The following is a 25,952-nucleotide window of genomic DNA, read 5'->3' on the forward strand; positions in this document are numbered from 1 at the left end:
AGAATCTAGCAACAGGAAAGAACTCTGAGAGTACTTGGTGCAGTGTCCTCACTTCTAGAGGAGGAAAGACTGTGTCCAGTGCCACACACAGCTACACTGAGTTAATCACTGAATTTGAGAATGAGAGTATTATTCATACAATTAGTAGCTTTGAAAGCAATTTGGCAGAAGTAATGGAGGATAAATGCGAACAGGGAGGAAATGGCGTAGAAGTGAGACAAATGCAGGAAGAAACGTAAAACAGGAGCACTCTATGATTTGTGTAATGTGATACGCCGAGGAAATACTGAAACCACCCCAACGACGGAGAAAGAGCCACCAGGGAAAACTTAACTCTCCGTTGACAGGTTCTAATGACTGAAGAGCACTCTTAAAAAGCCATTTCATTAACTCATGAGTTAAGCAAGCACCACCGTTGCCCTTCGGATGCGTGTTCCTGGGCAGCCGTGGTCAGCAGCTGTGGTGAGCAGCTGGGTGCAGCGTGTGGGATGTACATCTGAGTCTTAAGTACAGGTCACGTTCACTGTGTCCCTCGTCAGGTGTAAGACCACAGCGGAGCCAATTAACCTCCCAAGCCAGGACCCTTATCAGTAAGATGAGGTTAATAAGAGTTGCAGGATCAGCGGCTCTAAAGAACTAATTAGAAGCCATATACAAATACCTCATTAATTGCCACATAAACACGCAATAAAAGCACGGTATGTGTTTTATGAATTAGAAAGAGCCATCTAAACGGGAGAGATTCTGCTAACATTAGTTGCGGGTTCATCACGAGCGTGACCCCGCTCTTCTTCTGACTTTGAGAACTTTGAGGACAATGGAAACCCAGTTTTTGTAAACACTTCCTATCTCTGAGGTGAAAATCTGTGATGAAAAGCCAGCCTTCTTCAACCTGGAGGCAACTGCTGTCTTTACACGTGATTTATTATATTCTTTATTCCACTAGATTATAGACTCTCCCTGGCTGCAGCTTTCATCAACTTCGATGCGTAATTGTTGCACACTTAGTCGGCGAATACCACATCCGGTCACAAGATTTATTCAGGTAAAAGTAATCAGAAACTTATTTTTAGCTGTCACAAGCGGCCATTTCCATGAATTATACTACAAACACCTGAGGCGATAGAGAGGCGGGGGCGGGGGCGGGGGACGGGGAGAGACGCCAGGAAGGTTGAGGGGGAGAGACGGCAGGAAGGGTGAGCAGGGACGGTGTTGCAGATCACAGCTCTGATTTATCAATATTTGAAAACCAGTGGGAAAATGCATCTCTTCACTCAGGACTTCACTGATAATAAAACAATTTAACTCCTCTCCACTCTTACTCCCCAGTATGAGCTTTCTGGGTCTGACTTGCCAAGTGCATGTAGCAGAAACTCCCATCAGCCCCTTTGTCTCTGTCTCTCCCTACTCTCCTCCTATCCACGGAGCACCCCTGGGGTCAACTCTTTTCTCTATTCTTGGGAGAGAGAAAACAGAGGCCTTCCCGGTGCCTGTGAAAGCAGCACAACAAGCAGACATTAGGGGTTTATTGAGCACTTAGATTTTAATTGGATTTTTTTTCTTTTGTGATGTCATTCATCACGGCCACTGGAAGAGACAGGCGTTGAACAGCAACAAATAAAAGGTTGTAGGTTGCCTACGGCATATTTTTAGTAATTTCAGTTTAATGTGCCTGTTCCATTAGGTTTAATAATCCGGTTCACTTTTAACGGTTCACCATCAAGTAAGAATTAGCCATGTCTCCCAGAAGTCTGTCTCACCTGTGGCGGGGCAGTGTTTCTCACTGCCGAAGCCAGAAGGCACTCTGACTCCGTTTCTCTGCTTACTTTTCTTTTTTCTATTTTTTTTAAACAACAAATGCAGTCAGTGTCTTGGAAAATAAATACAGGGATCTCTGTTTGTTGCATGGCCCCATGGAGAGTGTCACCAGGCAGTGGCAACATCATTGCCTGAGGGGCTGTCCCTGGGAACACGACATCCTTTTATCTGCCACATGTACCAACTTGCAGCTTAATTTTGAATTAAATTCAAGGGGATACCATTAATTGTATAGGTTTTCAGCAGTCTCTGAAGCTAGCCGACGCTGCTATGTTATGTCCCATTCCTGTGTGTCATTTCGTGGATCTCCGAGTCAGTGTCCAAACTGAACCTCCTAAGCACACTCTCCATTTAAGTGGAAAACAGAGTCTAAGCCTAACATGCCCCAGATGGCACAGCACCCAGAAGGGACTTTCTGGAAGGAAATATGTGATAGTTGGTGGAATCAAGGCATTGAGTTATGGTTAATGTGTTTATAGAAAGTAGGGACAATGTGGTGGGGTCTTTCAAAAAAGGAAGAGTTCCCCACCTGATAATGTCCTGGGAAAACCAGAGACCAACTACAGAAAATAGACGCTGCCCTCTGGAATCGGGGTAGAAAGAAGTAGCTAATGGAGAGGGAAAGAGAGAGAACGTCACCTTTGTGGTCAGCAAATCAGACATCATGTCCCATTTGATCTTCACCAAAAGGCTGAGGAGTGATGGGTATTGTGTTGAACTGGGAAACGAGTCTAATCATCAACATATGCCAAATCTAGGCTTATATGATTTTGCTATACATATTTGTATATAGCTATACATCTCTCTCTGTAATGCACTGTGGTGGTTTGAATGACAATGGTCCCCATAGACTTGTAGATTTGCACGCTGAGTCCCTAGTTGCTGGAACTATTTTGGGAAGGGTTAGGAGGTGTGAGTTTGTTGGAGGAGGCCTGTCACTGAAGCGTGAGGTTTAAGGTTTCAAAAGTCCATGTCAGGCCCAATCTCACTGCCTCTGGGCCTAGTGATTGTGGACCAGATATCAGCTCTCAGCCTCTCCCCCACTTGCTGCCCAGCGTGATGGTCATGATCTCACCCTCTGAGACTGTAAGTAAGTCCCCAGCTAGATGCATTCTTTTGTAAGCTGTCTTGGTCACGGCGTCTCATCACAGCAACAGAAAAGTAATCAAGGCATGTATGAGCATATATACAATGTAAATAAATTCACTCAATATAGTGAAGGCTGGGGAGACTTGATGGGTAGTTTATGAAGAAATTGAACCCTGCTGGATGGCAAGTCTTAAAAATCGATTCTGTTTTAGTGATTATAGGAGTGGATAAATGGAAAAATACGTTAAAAGATTTCATGCCATATATTTTACTACATGAATGTTAATGATCTTGCATGAGTTATCTCATTTACATCTGATAATTATTTCACAGATGACAACATTTGAAACTTGCATAATTGTGGCAGGGTGCTAATTGTTCTTCAAGCTGCTGCTAACTTATCTGTAACAAACTACCTGAGATAAAGCTGATAAAGACAGAGGGTTTATTTTGGGTCCACAGTTTCAGAGAGGGCATCCTTGTTTGACTCTATTGCTTTGGATCTGTGGCTTTGGATATGTGGCATGTATGAAGAGGAAGCTGCTCACCTCCTGGCCGTCAGGAAACACACAGGGTGAGGAGAAGGTGCAGTCGCTCACAAAATTTCCAAATGGAGGCAAGCCACCAACAATCCAAGTTACTTAAACTACACCCCCTCTCATAGAAACTCTACCACCAGGACAGCCACCAAGCCTTTAACAAAGTGCCCCACTTTTTGTGTGTGTTGTGATGCCATTTATAAACATTTTGGGCCCAATCCTGGCTACCCTGAGATGTATATGGACTATAAGCACATGGACAGCCACGAGTGGTTTAATACCAGAGCCTTTGGGAGACAGTATCCAAACCATAGGACCTTCCTCTAGCTCTTCCATAGTTTGTAGTTCTGGTGGGCACATGGCCCTTTAGCTTCTGATTGTCTTTTCATAGTGGAATATACATGTGTGTAATTCTTCAGTGCCCACTGCTTAATAGGAACTGGCTTGTTACAGAATTTTCCTCCTAAGCTGAACCTGGTTTCCTGTGGGAGGTGAGGACAGAGCCAGAAGGGGCAGCACAACACAAAGGGATGGGATCCTGGGCTTCAGAGAGATTGCTTACCTGACCAGCCTCTAATATGGTATAGAAAAGCATCTTAGCTTCAGCCATGACATGTCTGTGTGTGTTTTTGTTTTTTTAAATCTGTTGCCGCTATAATGATTCTATCTTTAAACTGTCTCGCTGGTTCTCAAAGTGGGCAGGGATAACCTGGTACCTAGCTAGAGGCACAGATTTTTCTGCCTACCTGTCTCTAGAATCAGGAACTCAGGGGTGTTGTGTTTGAAGGAGCCCTCTAAGGAATTCACTTTCTAAAAAATATTTATTATTTTATTTTTAATGACATGTATGTGTGTGCATCAATGTTTGAGTATGTGCATGTGTGTGTGTGTCTGTGCGTGTGCATGTACGTGTGTGTGTGTGTGTGTGTGTGTGTGTGTGTGTGCCTGAGGAGGCCAGAAGAGGGTGTAAGATCCCTTGGAGCTGGAGTTACAGGCAGTTCTGAGCTGTCCACTGTGGGTGCTGGGAATGAAACCCAGCGGCTCCGCAGGAGCAGCATGAGCTGGAAACGCCGAGACCTCTCTCCAGTCTTGTTTGTTACTTTTTAATCTTCATTGTGCACCCTGACTAAGAGACATTTCTGATCACAATCAATGTATTATGTTAGAAATGTGGACTAGTTAAACTTTTGTAAACTTGTCCAGAACGCCATTTGTTAGGTTATGTATACAACATCTAAATGAGGGGTTTTATGTGCTGTGTGTACAAGACTTAGAAATTTTAAAACAGACAAACTTGTCATTACATTCTTTAACCTTGCACAGGCTTTATGTTCCCAGACTGATGTTCATCTAGGTAAAATGAGGGGGGTTGTGCATGAAGACTTAAAATCAGAAATCAAACAAATATATACAGAGAAGGTTTCTTAATAGCACAATCCTGTATTTATTTCGATTCCCCCTTGGGAAGTATTTAGAAAATTAGGTGAGGACAGCTACATTTTGGTTGAAGTATTTTGTAAAATCTGTGACTGCTTCTCTGTGTTTGAGTAGATGGTGTACATCTTATAATGGAGAATAGAAGCCCTCTGAATAACTCTGCTGACGGGTGAAGTCTGCACTGTTGTCTTACCCAGTAAAACCACAGTCGTTGCAAGGATGGCCTGTATAAGTGGGAGCAGTGGGTATAAAGCCATGCTGCCTACTTAGTCTTGCAACCTCAGAAAATGTAATCAACTTCTTGAAGACCATTTCTTCATTCGTAGTTGGAATAATAATGATTTTCATTTCTTAGGTTGCTCTGAAAAATTACTAAAAGAGTGCGTGTAAATGTTTGACGGAGGGTCTAGCTTAGAGGAAGCCTTCTGCAAGTTCGTAAATAGGAAGGACTCCAAAGGTGGATTTTGAAAATGGAAAGATCTGGGTTTGTATTTTCACTTTTGTACTAGTTAGAAAATTAATTAAACCATGTTAGACCCCCATCTGTCCCCTGCAACACAGTTTTAATAATCATGAACTTGGTCAGCTATTGTTTCTCTCTCTGTCCCTTAAATACTGTAGGTTTCAGACTTGTGTCTCAGGCCAGGTCCTTCCCTTCCATGTTTCATGGACTATCTCTAAGTGAGAGTGTCCTTTCTTTTTTCCATTTTTCATTTTTGCTTGCAGCTACCACCTCTGTACCACTGCCACCAATGCCCTGGGTGTCTAACCATCTCCTTGAGATGTATTTCAAGGAAAAGATGATTTCCTCAAGGATGCATTTAGCTCCCAGGCAAGTTTCTGAGCCCATGTATACTCAGTGCATCCCAACTGACCTCACCACCAATCCTACAGATATTTTTGCCTCTTGTGTGTCTCATATCTGTCAGGGCCACCAGAAACACCACGGCTATCCTGGAACACAGGACAGCCCTGTTGCTGTCTTCCTACCTCTTGTAGATATCTTGACTTACTCAGTTTCTGTTGCCAACATCATTTCCCTTTGATGTGTTTTTGCCCTCCAAGCACATGCACACACATGCTTCCTTCTATTTTTCTGTCACTAGACCAACCTTATGATCACGTTGACATGGAAGATGCCATTATTCTACTTACATCCTTCTTTAGGACAAAGCCCTTTGCCATGGCACCCTTTGCTCCTCTCACTAGCTTCCTCTGCCAGCATCCTCCCTGAACAAGGCTTCACTCTCATCACACTCTAACCTCATGCGGTTTTTGAGAATGTACTTCATAGCTAAGCCTTTCCCCAGGTAGTCCTCTTGGCATAAATACTGCTTAGAATCTTTAACTGGCCAACCCAACTTGTATGCCAGGACTGCTTAATCTCTTCTTCCCAGGGTCGCCTTCCTTCCTCATGTTGCTAGTCTAAGATTTTCCTCATGTGTACCCTCAACTTATTTCCCACTGAACCATCAGCTTATTTTTTTAAATGACCCATTTTATAGCTGTGTTCTTAACTAGATCACATCATCATGGAAGAGGGCATGAAATCAGTCTGGTTCCCTCACTTCAGTAGACTCAGGACCCAGCATCCTGGCACCCGAGACATCCTTAGTAAGTAATGGTTGCAAACAATGAAAGAGTGAATGTCGCGAAGGTCACCTTTGATGAACAATGATGAACAATGTCTCTGGCACGTGGCTGAGAGTCATTAAATCTTAGTGCTCCTATCTGATTTCTTTCTTGAACTCCATATGTGAAGAATATGCACACATTCCAGAAGTTGCCAGATAATTCAGCAATTACTATCACATACCAGACACATGGTCTGGTCTGCACAATCCAAGTTGCTGCCTTGGATCTGAAAAGCTTCCTTCATTAACCAGTTAGACCTCAATAAAATACCAAAGACAAGAGAGCAACAAAACTATTTTGCTTTAGACTTTTTGACAATAGCAGAACAGTTATCAACTAATTGAGATCACTGATGATCCTGTTCAATACATTTGGTGTTGTTCAGGGCTCTCTGGTCAGTGGCGAAGAAGCAGCCACATTTGGTGAACTTTTTCAAGTATCACTTTGTTGTAGATGGAAATAGAGAAGTATTCCAATTCACAGAGATATTGTTCCATCATAAACTTATTTAATGTTGCTAACCAAGACCGTTTTAAAACATTTATTGGCCTAGAGGGTTACATCAGGCAATATATAAAATCATCTTATACATGTCTTTTATAAACTTGCAATTTAGGCTTGGGAACACTGACTCAGAGGTAAAAGACAGGGAATAAAAGCAGAAACAGGACACCTGAGTTCCACTATTATTAGTTGGGAATGACAAGGTAGCACAGAACCTATAAATAGGTAGGGTGGAACGAGAGACTGTGTAAACTCTTAGGATGGCTTCCTGGAGAGCTTAGGTTACTGAGGGGAGGGAAATGATTTCACTCTCATGTGAGTGCATGGCATAGTTTCAAGGCTGAGTGTGGGAGAAAATCAGCGGAGGCTTTGCATATGCGCCTGGGGTAATAAAACCCATAAAGTCAGCAAAAATAGCAACACTCCTTCTTCTGTATTTCAGGGTCACATACTTTCTCATGCTGCACTCAGATGTACAAGGGAAGATGTGGCGTCTTTATTATTTTTTTATAGCTTATCCCTCCAGCCCAAGTCTCATTGAATATTAGGAACTCAATATAGGTTGAGGATGGGGTCAAAAATTTGGTGCAATACGATAACATCTGCCTGATTCAATGGTACAGTCTTCTCAGAAAACTCTTTTAGGTAAATTCCTGGCTTTCAGATTTCTTTCTTCTAGTTCTTTTTTAAATTTCCCTTTTCTTTTAAGAACATTTATTTATTTTTGTTTTATGTGCATGAGTGTTTTGTTAGCATGCATGTTTGTGCATCATGTGTGTGCCTGGTGCTCTTTAAGGGATAGAAAAGGAAATCTAATCCCCTGGAGCTGGAGTTACAAGCCATTGAGAACTGCCCCACATAGGTATCCAAACCCAGATGTCCTGGAAGAGCAGCATGCACTCTTAACCACTGAGCCATCTTCAGCTCTTGGGTTCACGTCTTGATTTGTAAAACCATCTCTGAGAGAATCTTGAACATTTTGATTCATATTTTTTTATGATAATGTTTAGGAACGAGCTGCCTGCATATCCCATGTTCCTTTTGTTTTAAATCGTATTCCCTTTCTGACCTGAACAAAAATGTATTTCCTATATAATTTAAATAATAGAATTAGCTTCCGTAACAGTGGAAATTATTTGCCTTTGAAGCATTGTCGAATATGACTCTTCTTCTGCACTTGTTCTGGCTGCAGTTTGGGAAAATGATACCAAGTTCAGGCCATGGTGGTTCTTTTGAGGGGGGGTTGCTAACTTATTTTCTTGTGGACCTTTATATTCAGTTGTATTGATATTCACCGAGGACACTGCTGTATCAAACAGGATTTTAAATGCTGAATTGCAAGAACCTAATTTCTTGTTTCTCAAACCGACAGCACTATTGTCACTTTGTTCTGTATACAAACTGTTTGGGGTGCTAACATGTCCATAAAAGGATGCTTAGCATCTGTATCCCTGGTCCTCACCTTCTCAAGTTATGAGAACCAAAAGTGTCTGCAGATGCCTAAGCAAATGTTCCCCCAAAACATAAGATTGTCTGTCTGTCTGTCTGTCTGTCTGTCTGTCTGCCTGCCTCTGTCTGTCTGTCTATCTATATCTATCTCTCTATCTCTCTATCTCTCTATCTCTCTATCTCTCTATCTCTCTATCTCTCTATCTATCTATCTATCTATCTATCTATCTATCTATCTATTCATCTATCTCTATTATCTATCTATCTATCCATTTATCTATATTCTATCTATCTATCTATCTATCTATCTATCTATCTATCTATCTATCATCTACCACCTATCAATCATATCTATCTTCTATCCATCTATCCATCTATCCATCTATATATTTATCCTATCTTTTCTATCTTACCTGTCTACTTATCTTCTACTAATCTTTCATCTATTGAGATATCATATTATCCATTCATCTATCCTTCCATCAATCTATCATCTATTGTCATTTATAGATTCGTCTATTTTTCTGTATCTCTCTATCCTTCCAAATTTCTTCTCAATGTATACATTGTGAATTTCAACACAGTTATAAAACCCAACAAAGGGCCCTGTATTGTCTGAGAGTCTATATGACCCCACCCAATTCAATCTTCTATCTTCTGTTAGATTTAATAATCACCCAAACAAGTCTTGTGTTATGTGGTAGAGAATTTCTGACAAAGTGCTAAAAGCAAAAGAATTTTAAGTAAAGGCAGGAGAAATTTATTAATTCCCTTGACATTTATCTTTTACACCCAATACCGTGAATTTAATGTCAAAAGTACCAAGCAATTTTAAATGAACAAAACTTTAGTGTTATAACGGGTGTGGTGGGCAGGATATTGGTCTTCCTTGTCCTAATTTCCAGGACCCATCACATGTTGCTCTGCGTAGCAAAAGCACTTCGTGTACATGATTAAGATGAGGATCTTCACACAGGGTGTGAGGATGGGGGTGTGGGGCCGTAGGGGGTGTCATCTTAGATTACCAAGTCAGGCATGGTGTAAAGAAGAGGCCTGGGGAGGGAAGAGCAGAAAGCTGGAAACAGGGAAGGAAACTATAATGATAGAGAGGTGTAGGGTGGGAGAATCCGATGATAAATATGCTGCTGACTTTGAAGGAGGGAGCTGTAAACAAAGAAATTCAAGGTCCAGAAGTGTCAGGGAAACAGTTGCTCCTGGACCCTCCAGAAGTAGTTTTTTGGTTTAGAGACAGGCTATCACTGTATATCTTAGGTTGGCTGAGGGAACACTGTGTAGCTCAGGCTGACCTCTAACCCACGACAATCCTCCTGCTTCAGCCTATTGAGTGCTGAGATTACAGATATGAGCTACCACGCCTAGCTCTTGAACAACCTTCGGCCGTTATTACTTTAGTCTACTGAAACGCACTCCAGGCTTCTGAATCCCAAGACTGCAAGGTGATACCATTGCGCAGCTCAGTGTTGAGAAATTTACAGTATAATTTGTAACAGCAGCAATAAAAACCAAGAAAATAAATCCCTATTTTGAAATTTATGATGAACTAATGTGAACATTAGTCCTTTGAAAATCCCAGTGGGAGGGGCTAGAAGCCCCCTCGCTCTCACTGAACACTGCCATGTATTAGGCATGGCAAGGGCCCTATGGATGATACATTGTTTAATTCCTACAGTGCTTTCAGGGTTAACTTTCAGTTTTTTCCTCTATTTCTCTTTTTGTTTATCCAGAATTGGTAACCGAGGTCATGTGGGTTAAGTGATTCACGTGAAGTTACAGAAAGTGCCAGGAATGTTATCAGGACATACTCGGCTGGCTCCAAAGTCTAAGTCTGTTTTCATTAGGCCACATCGCCAAAGCAGCACCCACAAGGACTTGGAACATTCTGGATTCATTTCATATATTAAGCCCCAGGCTAAGTGATTTGTAAATTTTATTGGCACAAATAATATGAACTGTAATAGATGTTATTGTTCATTTGGGATTTATCAATTAAACAAATGCCTGCTTGGTTTATTAACCACACGAAGTTATTTCCCCAAAAAGGCATTGTTTATTGCCTTTTTGCTTGGCTTCTGAAGTCAAGGTCTTTCCTTGTCTTGGCAGACTGCGACATTAGTCTCAGCTTCTGCTCAGTCTAACATTTTCATTTTCAAAAGCCAGTGGTAAATCATGCTGAGAGCCAGATACCCAGTCAAAAATTGATTTAGGAAGGTACTGTGCCTCCCCCGCTACAATCCTATCTTTTGGCTTCAGAGTGTAATCTCTTCAGCCATTTGCCAAATCTAAGAACACACACACACACACACACACACACACACACACACACACACACACACCTGCCCTCTATTTTTCCTTCTCTCTGACATACATGCCTTATAGGAAAATATAAATAGATAAAATACAGATATTTGAAACTAATGGACTTTCCTGAAAAATGTATTGTTCTTGAAAGATTCAAAATAAGCTGGATATTATATTCTTCTTTGGCAGCCCTGACTTAGTACCTAAAACGTTAAAGCTCTGTCTTTATAAAAGCAGTAGTTTGCCAGAGGGAGGGATCATTTCTTCCTCAAATTCATAGCTCTTGAGCATCCTGAATGTGCTCTGTAAATGCTGTTTAAATTGAATTTCACAACTTGCTCGTGCAGTCAAGGAGGTAATGGGGGTGCAGTTCTAGGAAGAAAGATTCTGAGCTCTCTCCTAGGTTTTCTTGCTTTGGAACAAGGTATGAGTTGATAAGTCATTAGAAATCCCCACCCCCTTGAGAAACCTGAACCAGTCATCTCCAGGCAAGACTTTTACTCGAGAGATTGGGATACCAACCAAGCCACAAAACCTTCAACCTACAATTGGTTTTGCCTGCAAGATGCACTGAGCGTGGTCAACCAGTGACTGGTCTCAGCATGCCATGAGAGGGAGCCCACCTCTGACACTGCCTGGAGGGCCAGGATCCAGAGGCTGGGTAACCCAGAGATCTAGGATAGAACCGAGCATGATCATCAAAAACGAACCTAACCATTCAACCACCAACTGACCAACCAAATCTATGAAATAATTACTAACAATTCTCTGCTATACTCACAGACAGACGCCTAACATAATATTCATCAAAGAGACTTCATCCAGCAACTGATGGAAACAGATGTAGAGACCCACAGCCAAACCTTAGGCAAAGCCCAGGAAATCTTGCTGAAGAAGGAGAGGAAGGACCCAGAGGGGTCAAGGATACCACAAGAAAACCCACAGAATCAACTAGCCTGGACCCATAGGGGTTTACAGAGACTTACCTGACAATCAGGGTTCCTACATGGGTCTAACCTAGGCCCTCTGTTTAAATATTTTGGTTTGTAGTTTGATCTTTTTGAGGAAATCCTAACAGTGGAAGGGGGCTGTCGGTGATTCTTTTGACTCACTTTAGGACCCTCTTTTTCCCACTGGGTTGCCTTGTCCAGCCTTAATACCAGGAGAGGTGCCTAGTCTTACTGTAACTTCGTATGTCATGTTTGGTTGATTTCCCTGGGAGGCCCTACCTTTTCTGAGGAAAGGAGGAAGTGTGGATGCTGGGAGGAGGGAGGGGAACTGCTGTTGGGGTGTGATATAGGAGAGAAGAACAAATAGTGAAAAGAAGGAAAGGAAGGAAGGAAGGAAGGGAGGAAAGAAGCAAGCCCTGTCTAGTTCAAGGGGACTAACTGTGACAGATCAGTGAAGAACAATGGTAGCTGATGGCTATGCTGTCAGGTCTTCTGTTTTTCTGATGTCCTGAGCATGGATGTTTTTCTCACTGGTGTCCAACACCTCAGCATTTGTGGTCTCGTTTTGCTTGCCCGACACCTACGTCTTTACTACACTGCTGTCTTCTCCACCATGTCCAATAAACAAAAAACATTTATATGACTCTGTGATAACCGGTAGACTCTGGCCCGTGTCAGTATTCTGTTAAAACCCACAACCTCCCGAGACTCCACCTCCTCACACTCGGGAGGGCTGACTTGTTCTCAGCTGAATGTGTGTTGGCATGGGGCACTTGAGGGCTGCTCACACACATGGGAGTATCTCACAAACGTCTGAGCCTCTTACCACTAGAAGAATTGTTTTCTGTGTTCATTCTTGCTACAATTTTTCTGAAAGAAAGCTGTGCTCAAAAGCAATGCAGATGCCCCCTTCCCTGTCAGGGGATGACCTTTCTCTCATTGTACTCTCTTTTCTGCATCTTCTCATCTTGTACCTGGCACTTCTTTAGGTGTCGCTTGACGGTTTGCACTGTGGTCAAAACTATGGCCATCACATCACCGTTTCACACTTCAAGCAGGTAATAGCTAAACTCCTGACAAGGCTAATCATGAGGCAAGGGCTGCCACTCATGTGTGCTGGCATCATTTAATGTGTGATTTAAAAACTCGTTTCCTGTAAGGGGCAGGTGGACAGGCCATCACCAAGATCATAGCTTTCATGCCATGTGACCAGCTACCCCCAACCCCTTTATATAGTCCATGGTTAGGAGAGTCACTAGAAAATGCAAGATACAAGCTAGATAAGAGTGACCTGTTTTATCTTGTTTCTAGAAGAGAAGTTAGCTTTCTATAGGATACATAATTTATTGTTTCTCACCTCTGCCACTGTCACGGTTACCATTATAGTCCTGCCTCCACCACCACCACCACCATCACCACCACCACCATCACCACTACCACCACCACCACCACCACCACCATCACTACCACCACCACTACCACCACCACCACCACCACCACCACCACCTTCACCACCATCACCACAACCACCACCTAACCTCACCGCAGCAAAAAAGTACACAAAGAGGCACTATATTAAGAAAGGAAACAAGCCCGTTCTTTACATCTTACAATATATGAAGCATGTCGATGCTTTAACTCGATGGATTTTAAGGCGAGAGTTTTCCTTGCCTGTCTTCCTCACTGTTCTCTTATAGTTGTAGTCACAAGTCGAGGAATGATTTAAGATGTGGCTGTCTAGAAACAATTACTTTTTTTTCCTGTGAGAACTCTAAATCTGTTGGTTACAAGATGTAGTTGGTGTCACTCACGTAGACATTTTCTGTCCCTGTACTAGCACATTGCTCTCCATAGCTGGCATTTTTTTGTGAAATACAGCCACCACCATCTTCTGTTCCTGCCTGTTGTTCTCCAGCAATGTAGTTTCACAGGAGTCTCTGTGTGTGTATGATAGTAGGCATGTATGTGGGTGTGTTTATGCATGTGGAATTCATAGGATAACCTTGAGTGTCATTTACTCACCTTCGTGCTTGTGCATATGTATGTGCACATGCGAGTGTGCAAGCATGCATGCACTGAGAGAGTGGAGACCAGTGTCTTGCTCCATCACTCTCCACCTTGCCTTATTCCTGTGAACCAGCTCTAGCTGGCTGGGCAGAGCCCCATAGAGCCTCGAGTCTCTGACCCCTGCCAATCCTGGAGTTTCAGGCACATGGCTCTGCCTGGCTTTCACATGGGTGCTGGCATCTGAATGGAGGTCCTTAGGTTTGTGCAGTGAGGGCTCTTACCCGCAGAGGCATCCTCCAGCCCTATCTTATTTGTCTTTTGAGATAGAGTCTCTCATGAAACCGGCTGGCCAGTAAACCCCGAGGATCTGCTGCCCATGGCTTCCCACAGCTGCGATTACAAGCACGTACTGCCAAGCTTTGCTTATGTTTTCTTTCTTTTTCTTTTTTGTTATGGGCTCTAGGGGATCAATTTTTCAGGCCCTCATGCTTGTAAGGCAAGCACGTTACTGACTAAGCTATCTCTCAGCATGTTTCTTAGGAATTTTAAGAACACTCGGACCTTTTTTTGGGGGGGTTTATTTTGAACTTTCTTCTACTAAAACTCTAAATATTGTCTGATTTTCTTGTTAGTCTTAAAGAAAGACTTTAATGATGCAATATTACCTGTTGTATACTTGTTTTGTATATTTGTGTCTAACTTTGCTGGTTTTGCTCCTTGTAGTTTACACAAGGGAGCTCAGGTTTTCTCCTGTGGTATCATAAAATATGTGTACTGCTCTGATGTAAAATACACAGAGGTAGTTTCCTTAGAAGGGCCTTCCTAAAAAGTGTGTGTATGTGTCTGTCTGTGTGTGTGTGTGTGTTTGTGTGTGTTCTGTGGGAAATATGTGGAGGCCAGAGGGCACTCTCATTTGGCTTTGCTTGAGACAGAGTCTCTTGTTTGTTACTGGGTATGCCAGGCTAGCTGACCTGCAGCCTTTCAGAGAGGGTCCTGCCTCTGCTTTCCATTTCTGTAGGAGTACCGCCATTACAGACACACTACATGCATAGCAAGTGTTTCAGCCCTGCCTGGTGACCTTAGACCCTCTCTATGCTTTATTTTTTTTGTCAATATTATTTCATTAAAGTGGGAAAAGTTGGGAGGCATTTTTTTCTCAACAAAAATTTAAAAATTTCAATCACAATGCATCAAAAGAATCCATATATTTAAGAGAAGCAGTAACTCTATGGGAGGTATTCTTGAGAGAACATGGTGGATTTTTATCTTTCAGGGACATCATAGTTTAATTCAACTAATATTTGACTTTCTCCAATACACAGATCTGTGCTACACACCATTGGGAACAGAAAAATTAATAAGCCGTTCAGTCTGAGGTTTTGCAGAGTTTACAAAGATATAAGTTTCACAGTATAAATCCAATATCTAAGATAAAATTGGGAGAGCAGTCTTGTGACTGAGCAGAGAACGGTGCTCCCTAAGTTTAAGGTCAAAGTTCATCTTACACAAGGCATCAATTATTTTGCTCTTAAGCACGGGAAACATCCAGATAATTAAAAGATTAAATCAACAGCAAGTTTTCACAATCAAACTCTGGATCAGTAATAAGTAGATTATAATATATAAAAAACTTAATCTACGTTATTTTGCTTCATGTGTGGGAATTATTTTTTTCAGGGGTTGTATGCCTTAAACATTTATACTTATAAGAAAGGAGGTCTGGACATGTCATAGTATTTCATGACAAATGAAATAAGTGGAAACTCAGAATGACGATGTAAACTGATAGTTTTTTGAATCAAATTATAAGTATTCTTAAGGGTCAGGATCTACAGTGTTTGTAGAACCGTGAACTCCACGCTATGGTCAGACTCTACTGTGGTGCTTTGAGGTCACTTACTATCCTGTAAGCAAGACCTCATCCAGCCTTCGAAGGTAAGCTCAGTAAACTCATCATTGCCCTAAGTAACACTTTGGTGGAGTGACTTGTCATTGGTACCCTCTAAGGTCAGGATATATGTATATTTAAGTCTCCTCTGGAAAAACATTCCCCTCCAAACTTCATGTTGTCATATGGGCTTAGCACGCTGGGCTGCTGTTATCAATTGCATGTGCATTGCCTTGCGGCTCTGCTTCCAACTTCTCGCCCATGGACAAGCCTGGACGCCACCACCTTTGTTTCTCTTTGCTCTTATTTAACCTGTTCATGGAAGGCAGGCATGGCAATCTCCCCTTAAGCCCTTATTACTAAGTAGGATGTGCCCAGTCCTTTCCAAGTCTCTCTGTGTCAAATTTATTTAATCCTCACCTCAATTATTTTGTTATTCCTGTCATTTAACAGACGAGAGAATAAGGGGCCAGAAAGAGGTTAAATACCATGGTCTACATTATACACACAATCAGTGACGCAGCCGGGCTCATCCTCAGTGAGAACGTGGCATTCACACACGCTGGTGAATGCCTGACATGGAATGACGTTGGATGAGTTGAACTAGTTCTCGCCTTAAGTTTATTTTTAAAATGCTGCAGTGGCGTTATCTTTTCCAACTGCTTCCTTACCTCTAATCAACATTTCTTTTGGTCAGCATTAAATCCTGCACCTAAAGTGGCTTTTCCACCCCCACATTCCCAATGATGCTTTCACATTTTTTGAAAGATACCAACTCATCTACAATACTTATTGATACATTTCATACATACACATATTTTAATCTTCTTAAATGTTTCATTCTACACATATTCACGCACACACGCACGCACGCATGCGCGCGTGTACACACACACACACTCTGATTGAAAGAACCTGTATTTTTCCTGAAAAGAGTTCTGTTATGTGGCTTTTTTTTTCTCATTCCAGTCTGTGGTTTCCAACACTGGCTTTTGAGAAAATCTGTTAATTTCCCTTACTTATCAGTTAAGGGGCTAGAGAGGCGGCTTAGCAGATAAGGGCACTGGCTCCTTTTGCAAAGGATGTGGATTCAATTCCCAGCACCCACATGGTGGCTCACAACCATTGGTAACTTCAACTTCAGAAGATGTGATGCCCTCTTTTGGCCACCACTGTTACTGCATGCAAATGGTGTACCGATATACACGCACTTACACAAAAATCGTCCTCTTTAAAGTTATGGTGGCACACTGACACCCAAGCCTAGTCTCTCTCACCTAAACCTGTTATTTCTTTTGGAAAAGGGTGATTAGAATATACTTTTCACTAGAGAATTGAAGGCTCTCTCAACTTATAGTTCTGCCTGGAGTACACACATACCACTGGCTCTTCATGTCAGTAGAAATGAAGAGAAACAGGGTTATCAAAACAGTTGCTCAAGAATATACTGACAATTGATTACACTAGGAATTCATGATTTGATTTTTCGAAATGAAACTCAAAATCATAATTAGGAACTTTGATTTGAAAAGAAACGTAAACTAAGCTGTCGGCATTCTGCATACTAATATTCCCATCTACTGTGGAGGGCCCACAGTGTGGCAAAAAATGAACTAATGCAAGCCAAGTATTTTCATGTTGTAATAACAGTAGCACATTAAGGCAATGAATAGAGAAATACATTTTGGTGTTTACAAATAGAGAGTAGAGGGTTTGTATTATGGCCACGGGGGCTGGGGGTGAGGTGGGGGCATCTGTGTCCTCCAATGACCTCTAGCTGTTTTGCTTATGGACCACAAAGGTAAAATAGCTACAGCAAAAGGATCTGAGCTGTTAACTCTCCTCTATTCCCCTTGATCCCTTCATTCTCAACAGCAAATTGAATTCATACAGGAAGCTCAGGGATTCCCCTTCATATCGGAATGAAAGTTGGAGAGCGAGGATCGTATCTCCGTTCGCTTTCTGTGTGTTGCTCGGCTGCTTCTGCAACCAGCACGGCTGAACGTCTGCCATTCGGGTTCACGGTCAAGGTCACATATTGAAACTTTTCTGCTCTCTACTTGAGCTGCCAAGCACAGAGGAGAGTTTAAAAGTCAGAGGACTGCTGCCGCGCAGGACAGTCTCTCAGAATCAAAGAGCAGATTGAAGCTTTTAAAAATTTTTTTTATTACGAATGTGAAATCCGTTGCTGGAGAGTGGAAACAATGGCTGCCAATATTGGCAGCAGAGACGTGACCCCGTGAAAGTTCCTAAAGCGTAATCAATGAAGGAGTGTGTGCAGCCACTCTATCTGAAGTATACCGAGTCGGAATATAAAAACGTTAAATGGCTGAGCATTAAATTTAAATGATGGAGAAGAAAGATGTGCCCAAGGCACTTGCCCTGAGTCAGAGAGGGAAGATTGTCACAGGTTACTGAACCAGAACAGAAGTTTAGAGGTTATCAAGGGAAAGAAAAGACCTTGAAAAAAAAATCGACGGTGACCAGAAAGATCAGTAATTGTGTCTAACTGTAAAATGTTCACGCTCAGTAACCATTTTAAATATTACTGATATGTTCCGGAAATGACCATCGAGAAAGAGGGATGTGAGCTTGTATTTGCATAGCGCTTTAAAAAGCAGTCTTTCCTGCAGGTCTTGCTCTCCGTACTTGGATTTTATACAGTAGTTCTCAGGGTGGTTCCAAATAGTACGAAACCACTGAATGCCAAGACATGTTCTTTTTTCTTCTTTTTAAAGTTGTTACTTTTACTCTTTTCATTTAGACTTCAAAATGGGTCTGTGAAGTAGTGAGCATTCGGGAAGGGAGGGATAACGTAGTACCTTGGTGGTCCAGTGGTGGATTCTGACCTCTAGGGTCCTAGCAGTGTGAGACCCTGATCTGAAAGCTTGATTTCCTTGAGCCTTGGCTGACTTGTGTATAAAACAACAATAACAACAATGAATAATACCAATGTATCAGTGTTATTGTACGCATCAGTCTTAGTCTGTCTTCAGATGCTGTAACAGAATGCCTACAACTGGGTAGCTTGTAAAGAAAAGAAGGTTACTCGTCTTGTATTCCTGGGGGAATGGGGAAACCAAGAAAAGACTACCAGAGATTCTGTGTGGCTCTGATGAGCACCTTGTGATGCTTCAACTTGGAGTAGAGAGTGGAATGGCAAATACCTGTGTGTGTGGAAGAGGAAGGCAATTGTCGACTGACCGACATTTAGTAAGAACCTATGTTTGTGATTACTAACCCACATTCTCGTGAGCTACATTAATTCCCTTGTGAGGTTAGAGATGGCACAACCCAAACCACACTTAGAGACCCCAGCAGCCCTCAATACCATTCCACTGGCAAACTTTGGCATGAGCTCTGGTGGGGACAGACGACATCAGGGTTCAGTGAAGTAACGAACTTAAAGTGCTCTGAAAATGCCAGCCCTGGTTTCATTTTGATGACACTGCTGCTGTTGGAAACAGCAAGTGGCCCAGTGATTCTCTGAGTTACCTATTGAGTTGGGTTTCCTCTTTAGCTTATGCTCTTCCTGAAAGCAACATGAACATAGGGATGACAGATACTGGCATCCTAAAATATTGGTAAAGTATTGCTTCCGTGTTGACTACATTTGGACCATATAATTATAGGAACAAATAATTGCTCATCCTTAATTTTAAAGGTGTGTATGGCTGAGGGCGTTTATTATTTTACGAGTTGTTAAAACCTCGCTGTCTAATTACCAGGAGAAGGATGGCTTCTGGAATTGGGCAGACATTAATTTTAAAGACTCAAGAGACAGCTCTATCAGGACCGTTAAGGCCTCAAATAGAACCTAAAGTTTCATGGTACTAAAATGCTCAGCTGATCATCCCCTCCCTTCACCAAGAGAACTGTCATCAATTCTCCAAAGGGTAACAAGAATACTTCTGAAGTACAGCACACTGAATTCCATAGTTGCAGACCTCCCAGCATGCTACTGAAAGGAACTGTACTTCTGATACTTCTGGCGGTCCATCTCTTTCAGACACTGTGTGGAAGGAGGGGTTAAAGAATAGCCCAGAAGATCAAGTGGATGAGATTTACCATGGGCTGTGGAAAATAATGTGTGAGGCTCCGGTAGAAAAGTGGACCAAATTCTGAGATAAAAATGAAACAAAACTAAACAAAACTAAACTAAGCTAAACGCCCCACAACCTTCATCTTTGACTAGTGAGTGGCACCATCTTTAAAATCTGGCTTCTGTCTATGGCTCTTCTGGTATGAAACGTTCGCAAATAGATACCAGTTATAGACAGGGAAATGCTATATATTCCATGAAGCTGGTCCTGGGGGTATAGAAGTTTCTGGGAAGGAAGAGAGCAATGCTTTTTCCCCACTTCCTATTAATTTTATATAAGCCAGATAGCATACAAGTGGATGCTGGATAAAGGCAAATGCTCCCTGTCCATCTTCTAACAGAAAACGAGCACTTTGTGTTTTCTAGGTCACGGGCGCCACTTCCGCTCTCTTGGTTGTCGAATCTCTAAAGTTCGGACTCTTGGATTTGTGACCTTTGCCCTTTTCGTGTCTGCAGGCAATTACCTTGGAGAGCTGGGCGATTCTCCCTCTGCCCTGATGGCCAACACTCACTCTGCTTTGAAGATGGAGTTCAGACACCATCACTGTCTCTAGGGGGTGCTGCTGAACCTTAAAGCCTGGCTGCCCCCACTCTCTTATTTTGCCATAACTCTTTGTGACTGTCACTTTACCACTAAACTTGATGGTTTTGCTATCACGACTGACAGTTGTATCCTCTAGGGCTGTGGTTCTGGAAATTGACACCAATGTCAGAATCATTAGTACTTAATTAAAAACCAACGAACTCCGAATCTCCAGAGAGGTGAGATCCAGGTAAGGTGCCTTTAAAAGTAGCAGTTCTCAAACTTTTAATCTGCAAACTGCTCATCTGGGGATCTCCTTGAACGGACGATTCAGATTCAGTAAGGACTGGGTACAGCAGTGGTCCTCAGCTGTGGGTCACCACCCCTTTTGGGGGTCAAATGACCCTTTCACAGGGGTTGTAGCGTCAGGAAGGTTTTCACAGGGGTTGTAGCGTTAGGAAGGTTTAGAACCAAGAGCGTGCCTTTCCAACAAGGTCTTACGAATGCTACTTTGCTGAAACACCTTCAAACTGCCCCCCTCGATCAACAGTCTTACTTGTATGTCTACCTATGTTTCTTTCTGAAGCTCACACTGTTATAACACTTAGGACCATTCCTTCGAGTCCTGCTAGCTCTATCTGCTACCGTGATTTTAGGCTTTCCTATAAATGCATCCTAGCTCTGCCTCATTCTTGCGTCTATGGTAATCTCCTCAGGGACACAACACAGTGGAAGAGGCTGAAGAACCTGAGGGGAAGAAGACAAGGGCCACTGCTGCTCCTTCATGTCCCAGTGCAGATCCAATGGCTCCCTTCAACACTGCCGCAGCCCTGCTTTCTTTCCTTGCTGGCTCTTGTGACATTATGTGACCCCTGCCCCTTCACTCTCTACTTTCACTCTCATGTTTTCCTTCCTCCCCCGACTCTGCCTTTGACTCACTTTGAACAGACCGACACAGATACAAGCAGATGTCTTGTCTATCAGGTAAAGTGTTTTCCTTAGACTTTAAGTGCCATTTGTTCATTCAACTCCATGACTTAGCTTTGTGAGCGCTTCTGTTCTTCTACGAGTAGACGGGATCCATCTCTTTAATTTTAGGCAAATCTGGGCTAGGCTCAGAGTAATCACTATTTGGAGTACTGACCTCCACTACTAAAGGTTATCTTGCAGCCTCTGTGTCAATTCACGCACCGCACCGACCTAACTGTAGTCCGTGGCTCCCAGAGCTAGCACAGTGGTAGCCTGGGTGCTTCAGGCAACTTAGCAGGAGAGATGGTAGAATGTCATGGCCTTACAGCAATGCCCGAAGTCTGTCCATCAATTTGCCATTCCCAGCTCAAGGTAGTTCACAGATTTTACAGAAGGTGGTGCTATGTTCCTTTTGATGATGTCATACTCAGTGCCTGGATTTCCCCTTCGGGGCTGGGAAGCTTCTACAGTGTAGACTTCAGGGTGGACAGGGCAGCTGGGGAATGGGGTCCAAACTGTTTGAAAAGGTGTTCAAAGCCATACAAGAGATGGCAATTAAGAATGAGATAAGGATACCAGTTTTTGTTAATTTACATGTATTATCATTTCAAAGGGTTATTGAGCTCTTAGAAGGGAAATTCTTATTGAGTTATTTTAGTCTAACTATTTACTACATGAGACCATTAGGTATTTCTTTCTGCCTAAGGCCAGCCTGAGAAACAGCCCTGTGGCAATCGGGAACTTTGGAACCTTTGCCCTCGTCTATTGTCTTCTTTCCAAGGTTTCCAGACACAGCTCCTCTGAATAGTCTCACCAGCTGTCTTCTTCTCCAAGTTAGTTGAAGTTAAAAGTTGTCACATGTGTCATCACAGTGAAGGTCCATGCTGCTTCTCCTCTTCTTTTTCTTTTCTTTCTTTTGGAGATTTTATTTTTTAAGGTGGGCAAGATTGAACCTGGGGCCTTGACCTGTTAGGCAAGTATTCTACCCCTCAGCCTCCACCCCAGATTTTTTTTTCTCTTTTTCTATTTTTTTCTTACTTTCTTCTGCTTTTAATTTGAATAAGTTGTCTGTTGGTATCACACTTCTGCAGAGATGGATTTGGGAAACGGCCATCTCAACAGTGTGAGAATGACACTCACGTCCCCTCGAGTGGCCCAGGCAGGGTGAGGACAATGTTAGTTCTTGCTTTCTATATTTTTTTCTAATATTCCTCATGTGCTATGACCCTAAGGAGAAGGAGAGCAGCATGAAAAAGCAGAGGACTGTGAAAGGTGAGGAAGGGAACTGTACGGAGTTGCCAGTAGACTATCCAGATCCCATCAGCGTGGGCAGAGCTGTGGCTGTGGACCAACGCCGCTATTAATTGCCGTATATTTTAGCCACCGAGATTTGCTGATGACTGTATTTTTGCTTCTGCGAGGTTATGAGACTCAATATTCCACTTCATTACTCATAGACTTGGTGGAGCATGTACAATGGGTTTTTCAACAGTTATAGAGATTTCAAGCAGATTGGCCAATGGTGCCCGTCTCACTGGCGCTCCCTTGTGACTCCAGCACAAGGATGTGGTTGCCCTTCCCACCTGGAGAAGCCAAAGCCTGGAAGGTTCATTACCAATTCAGGGTCCTGGCAACTGGCAGTTCAGTGATGTAGTTTCGAACCTGATCACCCATAGTTTGCAACTTAACCCCATGGCTATTTTCCTCATCACAGCTGTAAGCATTAAAATGAATCCTGTGCATTTAGGCCCATTGCTGTGCTACTATCCTGGGCATCAAAAATCTGTGGTATTATTGAAATAAATTGGTTTCACAATTTGGGTAGAAAAACGAAGCGGGGGAGGGGATTTCAATCATTTTGACAAAGAGCTTTTTAAAGCTTAATCTTCTGTGGTAATAATGCTATTTGCATTGTAAAAGTGCTTTAAAGATTAAAAGAAAAAAAAACTATTACTCCATTAACACCGAGGCATCAAGTTGCACAGAGGAAGTGAAGTACGCAAGGGAAGCCTGTGTTGCATTGGTCCTGTCAGGTGTGAGTTGAAAAGCAAGTTGGTTACAAAATCCTTGGGCAATCAGTGTCACTGTCCCCTGGTCTCTGGATATTTCCTCTTATACTTTATTCCACATTAATAATTCACCTCCCTGGAACATTGCCTGGCTATCTCAACCTAAGCCTCCTTCATTTATAGTGGTAAATACTTAAGAAGAATGTTTGCACAGAGTTATTCAGGGATATTTGATCACAGATTGAAATGTGAACATGCAGTCTCAGGAATCTGCAAAATTTATGCTATTTGCCTGATATCCTGATGAAGGTATTTTAAAATCAATCATAGGAAAAGGCATTTTATCATCTATATTTTTTATGTTCATTCAGTTTAAGAGATGCGTGACAATTATTTTCCTAATCCACACCACTTAATGAAATGCAGAAAATCTACAAGCTATATAAACTGGCACGCTGATTTGTCTTGTACATTATGGCCCAGGTCAAATTTTTCTTCAGCAAGATAGCTGATGATACAATGAGGTGACATTCATCATGACAGGTTGAAGGATGAACGCCTCACTCTACTTTCTAGTCAATAAAATGGTCAGATGTTATCTAGAAATAGCACCTTCCTGTAACATGAATCTTTCATCACCCTTGCTACAGTTAAATCCTAAGAATTTAAAATGCTTGATTCTTGCCAATTATCTGGGATAAGACTAGCCACTACCACTTGCAGCAACAGTAACTACTCCATTTAACCTCTGAGGCTGAGTTTTGCCAAGAAATGGCCCTGTTTGCTCCGAGAGCCAAGGGTGCCAAGGAGAAGCAAAGCTAAGGAATAGTTAATGTGTCTCAGGCTCGGAATGTTTGCTTTCAAAATGAGAAAAGGACTTGCTCTCCTCTCGGCACAACCATTCCATTTCTATTTTTAACAGACCCTACTTTACAGCCCCATTTTTCCAGCTAAAGTAAAAAAATTAAAGGATTTATGATAATCCTCCGTGGACGGTTGTGGGCGGTTCGTTTTCCACCGGAGCTTTCTCTCTCTGTTATACTGCAAACATTTCTCAGCTTCTTGCTACACTTTCATCCCGCAACTACTCAAGCGAGGAGAAAAAAAAAAGTCTTACCAGATAAGCAACAATTCATACTGTATTGGGGGAATAGTTCACACTCTCCCTGTCTATTCCTTAGCCGTAACTTCTTCAGACTTTTAAGCCTATCCTGTCAAAACACCCAAAGGAGTCCTACCTTGCCCACGTACTGATAATCGGATCCGGTGTATTCCTCCAGGAGGAAGAACTGATTCCACATCCAACTCCTTTTCGAACGGCTCAGCTCATTCCTACTGCTCGCAGAGAGCTCCAGGGCCCTCCTCTTTGCCGGGAAGCCACTAGTCCTTTTAGATAATGGGTTTGAGAAAGTTGGGTAGGGCTGGCCAACCCAAAAGAGCAGCAAGAAGTACCGGTAAGTTCTCATGCTGACGGCAAGGCAGGCAGTCGAGTGTCTGGGTAGTGAATTTCCCTTTCCTTAATACGCCTCTTTTCAGTGCACCAGAGCCAGGCTCATTCCTCCTTTCTTCCTTAATGTTCTTTGCTTGGCTTTCAGAGGGTATCTGGAAAGAATAATAACATATCAAACACTTTTAGAGATGCTTAAAATTCAATGTTAGAGCAAATAGGCAGGAGCAAGCATGTAGAAATTTGAATGGGAAAATAACAACAAACAACGTTGGCTATCAGTTTTGAAGTGAGGACAACCGTCATTTAGGTACACAGAAGGGAATGTGTAGAACGGGAGGCAAATGCCCGGCAGGGACTGCTCTTTCCGTGTTTCCTCTTATATCTCTTGCAAATCCGACGTTAAGTAATAGCTTTGCTAGAGTTCAGCGTGCCACGATGGATAATTTCACTACTCGTTTGCTTTGGAATATGTGGGCTGAGATCTGGTTAGAGGAAACGAGTTTGTGTTTCTGATTCCATTTGCATATTTATCTCCATGAACAAGTCCAAGGCAAAGAATACCACAGACAATTTAAATTCAATCGAGAGTAGATCATTTTGAAATTTCGCTGGAATATTCTGAGCACCTGGGATGTGCCAGGCATGAGGCAAGGCAGAACTTATTCTGCAGACTCTTGGCTGAGAAGATGTGCTCTGATGGATTAGCTAGGTCAAATAAGGTTGGGAAACACTGTACACCTTCTTTTCAAAATGCAGATTTGCAGAGGGAAGTTTCTGAAGTCATATAATAGAATATAATGTAATGTAATATAATACACACACACACACACACACACACACACATTGTAGTAGTAGTGTGGTAGTAGGCTTGTATTTAATCCAAACTCTGCAAACTTTGATCAAACCCCTCCATGAGAACTCTTTACACTAATAAAAAGAATACATAGAATTTATATTTAAGAACCTTGCAATGTACTTCCTGTTGGTCACTTGTCATGCACTGTTTCAGTTCCCTGAGAAACTGGCTCTAGAAAGTCACTTGTCTCAGAATATCATACAAGATCCCTTGTCTGGGGATAAGTTGTCTCCTGAACTCTGACAGGGAGGAAAGATACCAGAAAGCAGGCCAAGAGCAAAAGCATTGTGTCCTAGAGGGCAGCTAAAAGGTGAGCCCACTTTCCACCTGAGGTGAAAATGTTTACTGTGGAAACAGGAAGTTGGAAGTTCAGCCAGGAGAAGCTCTTCTGTGGAAAGCTCGGGTGGA

At 42.4% G+C, this 25,952-nt stretch overlaps 1 protein-coding gene across 1 annotated transcript in view; it reads right to left on the reverse strand.

Annotated features, from left to right (window-relative positions):
- The window catches only part of Cdh6 (cadherin 6), a 131,005-nt gene that overhangs the window by 33,293 nt on the left and 71,760 nt on the right, over window positions 1-25,952 (reverse strand). Inside the window, exon 2 of the mRNA XM_028767571.1 lies at window positions 24,477-24,840. Within this exon, the coding sequence (XP_028623404.1) occupies window positions 24,477-24,704 (228 nt within the window). The 5' untranslated portion in view covers window positions 24,705-24,840. The remainder of the gene's footprint in view (window positions 1-24,476; window positions 24,841-25,952) is intronic.

Source organism: Grammomys surdaster, unplaced genomic scaffold, assembly GCF_004785775.1.
Source record: "Grammomys surdaster isolate TR1022 unplaced genomic scaffold, NIH_TR_1.0 174, whole genome shotgun sequence".
NCBI lineage: Eukaryota > Metazoa > Chordata > Mammalia > Rodentia > Muridae > Grammomys > Grammomys surdaster.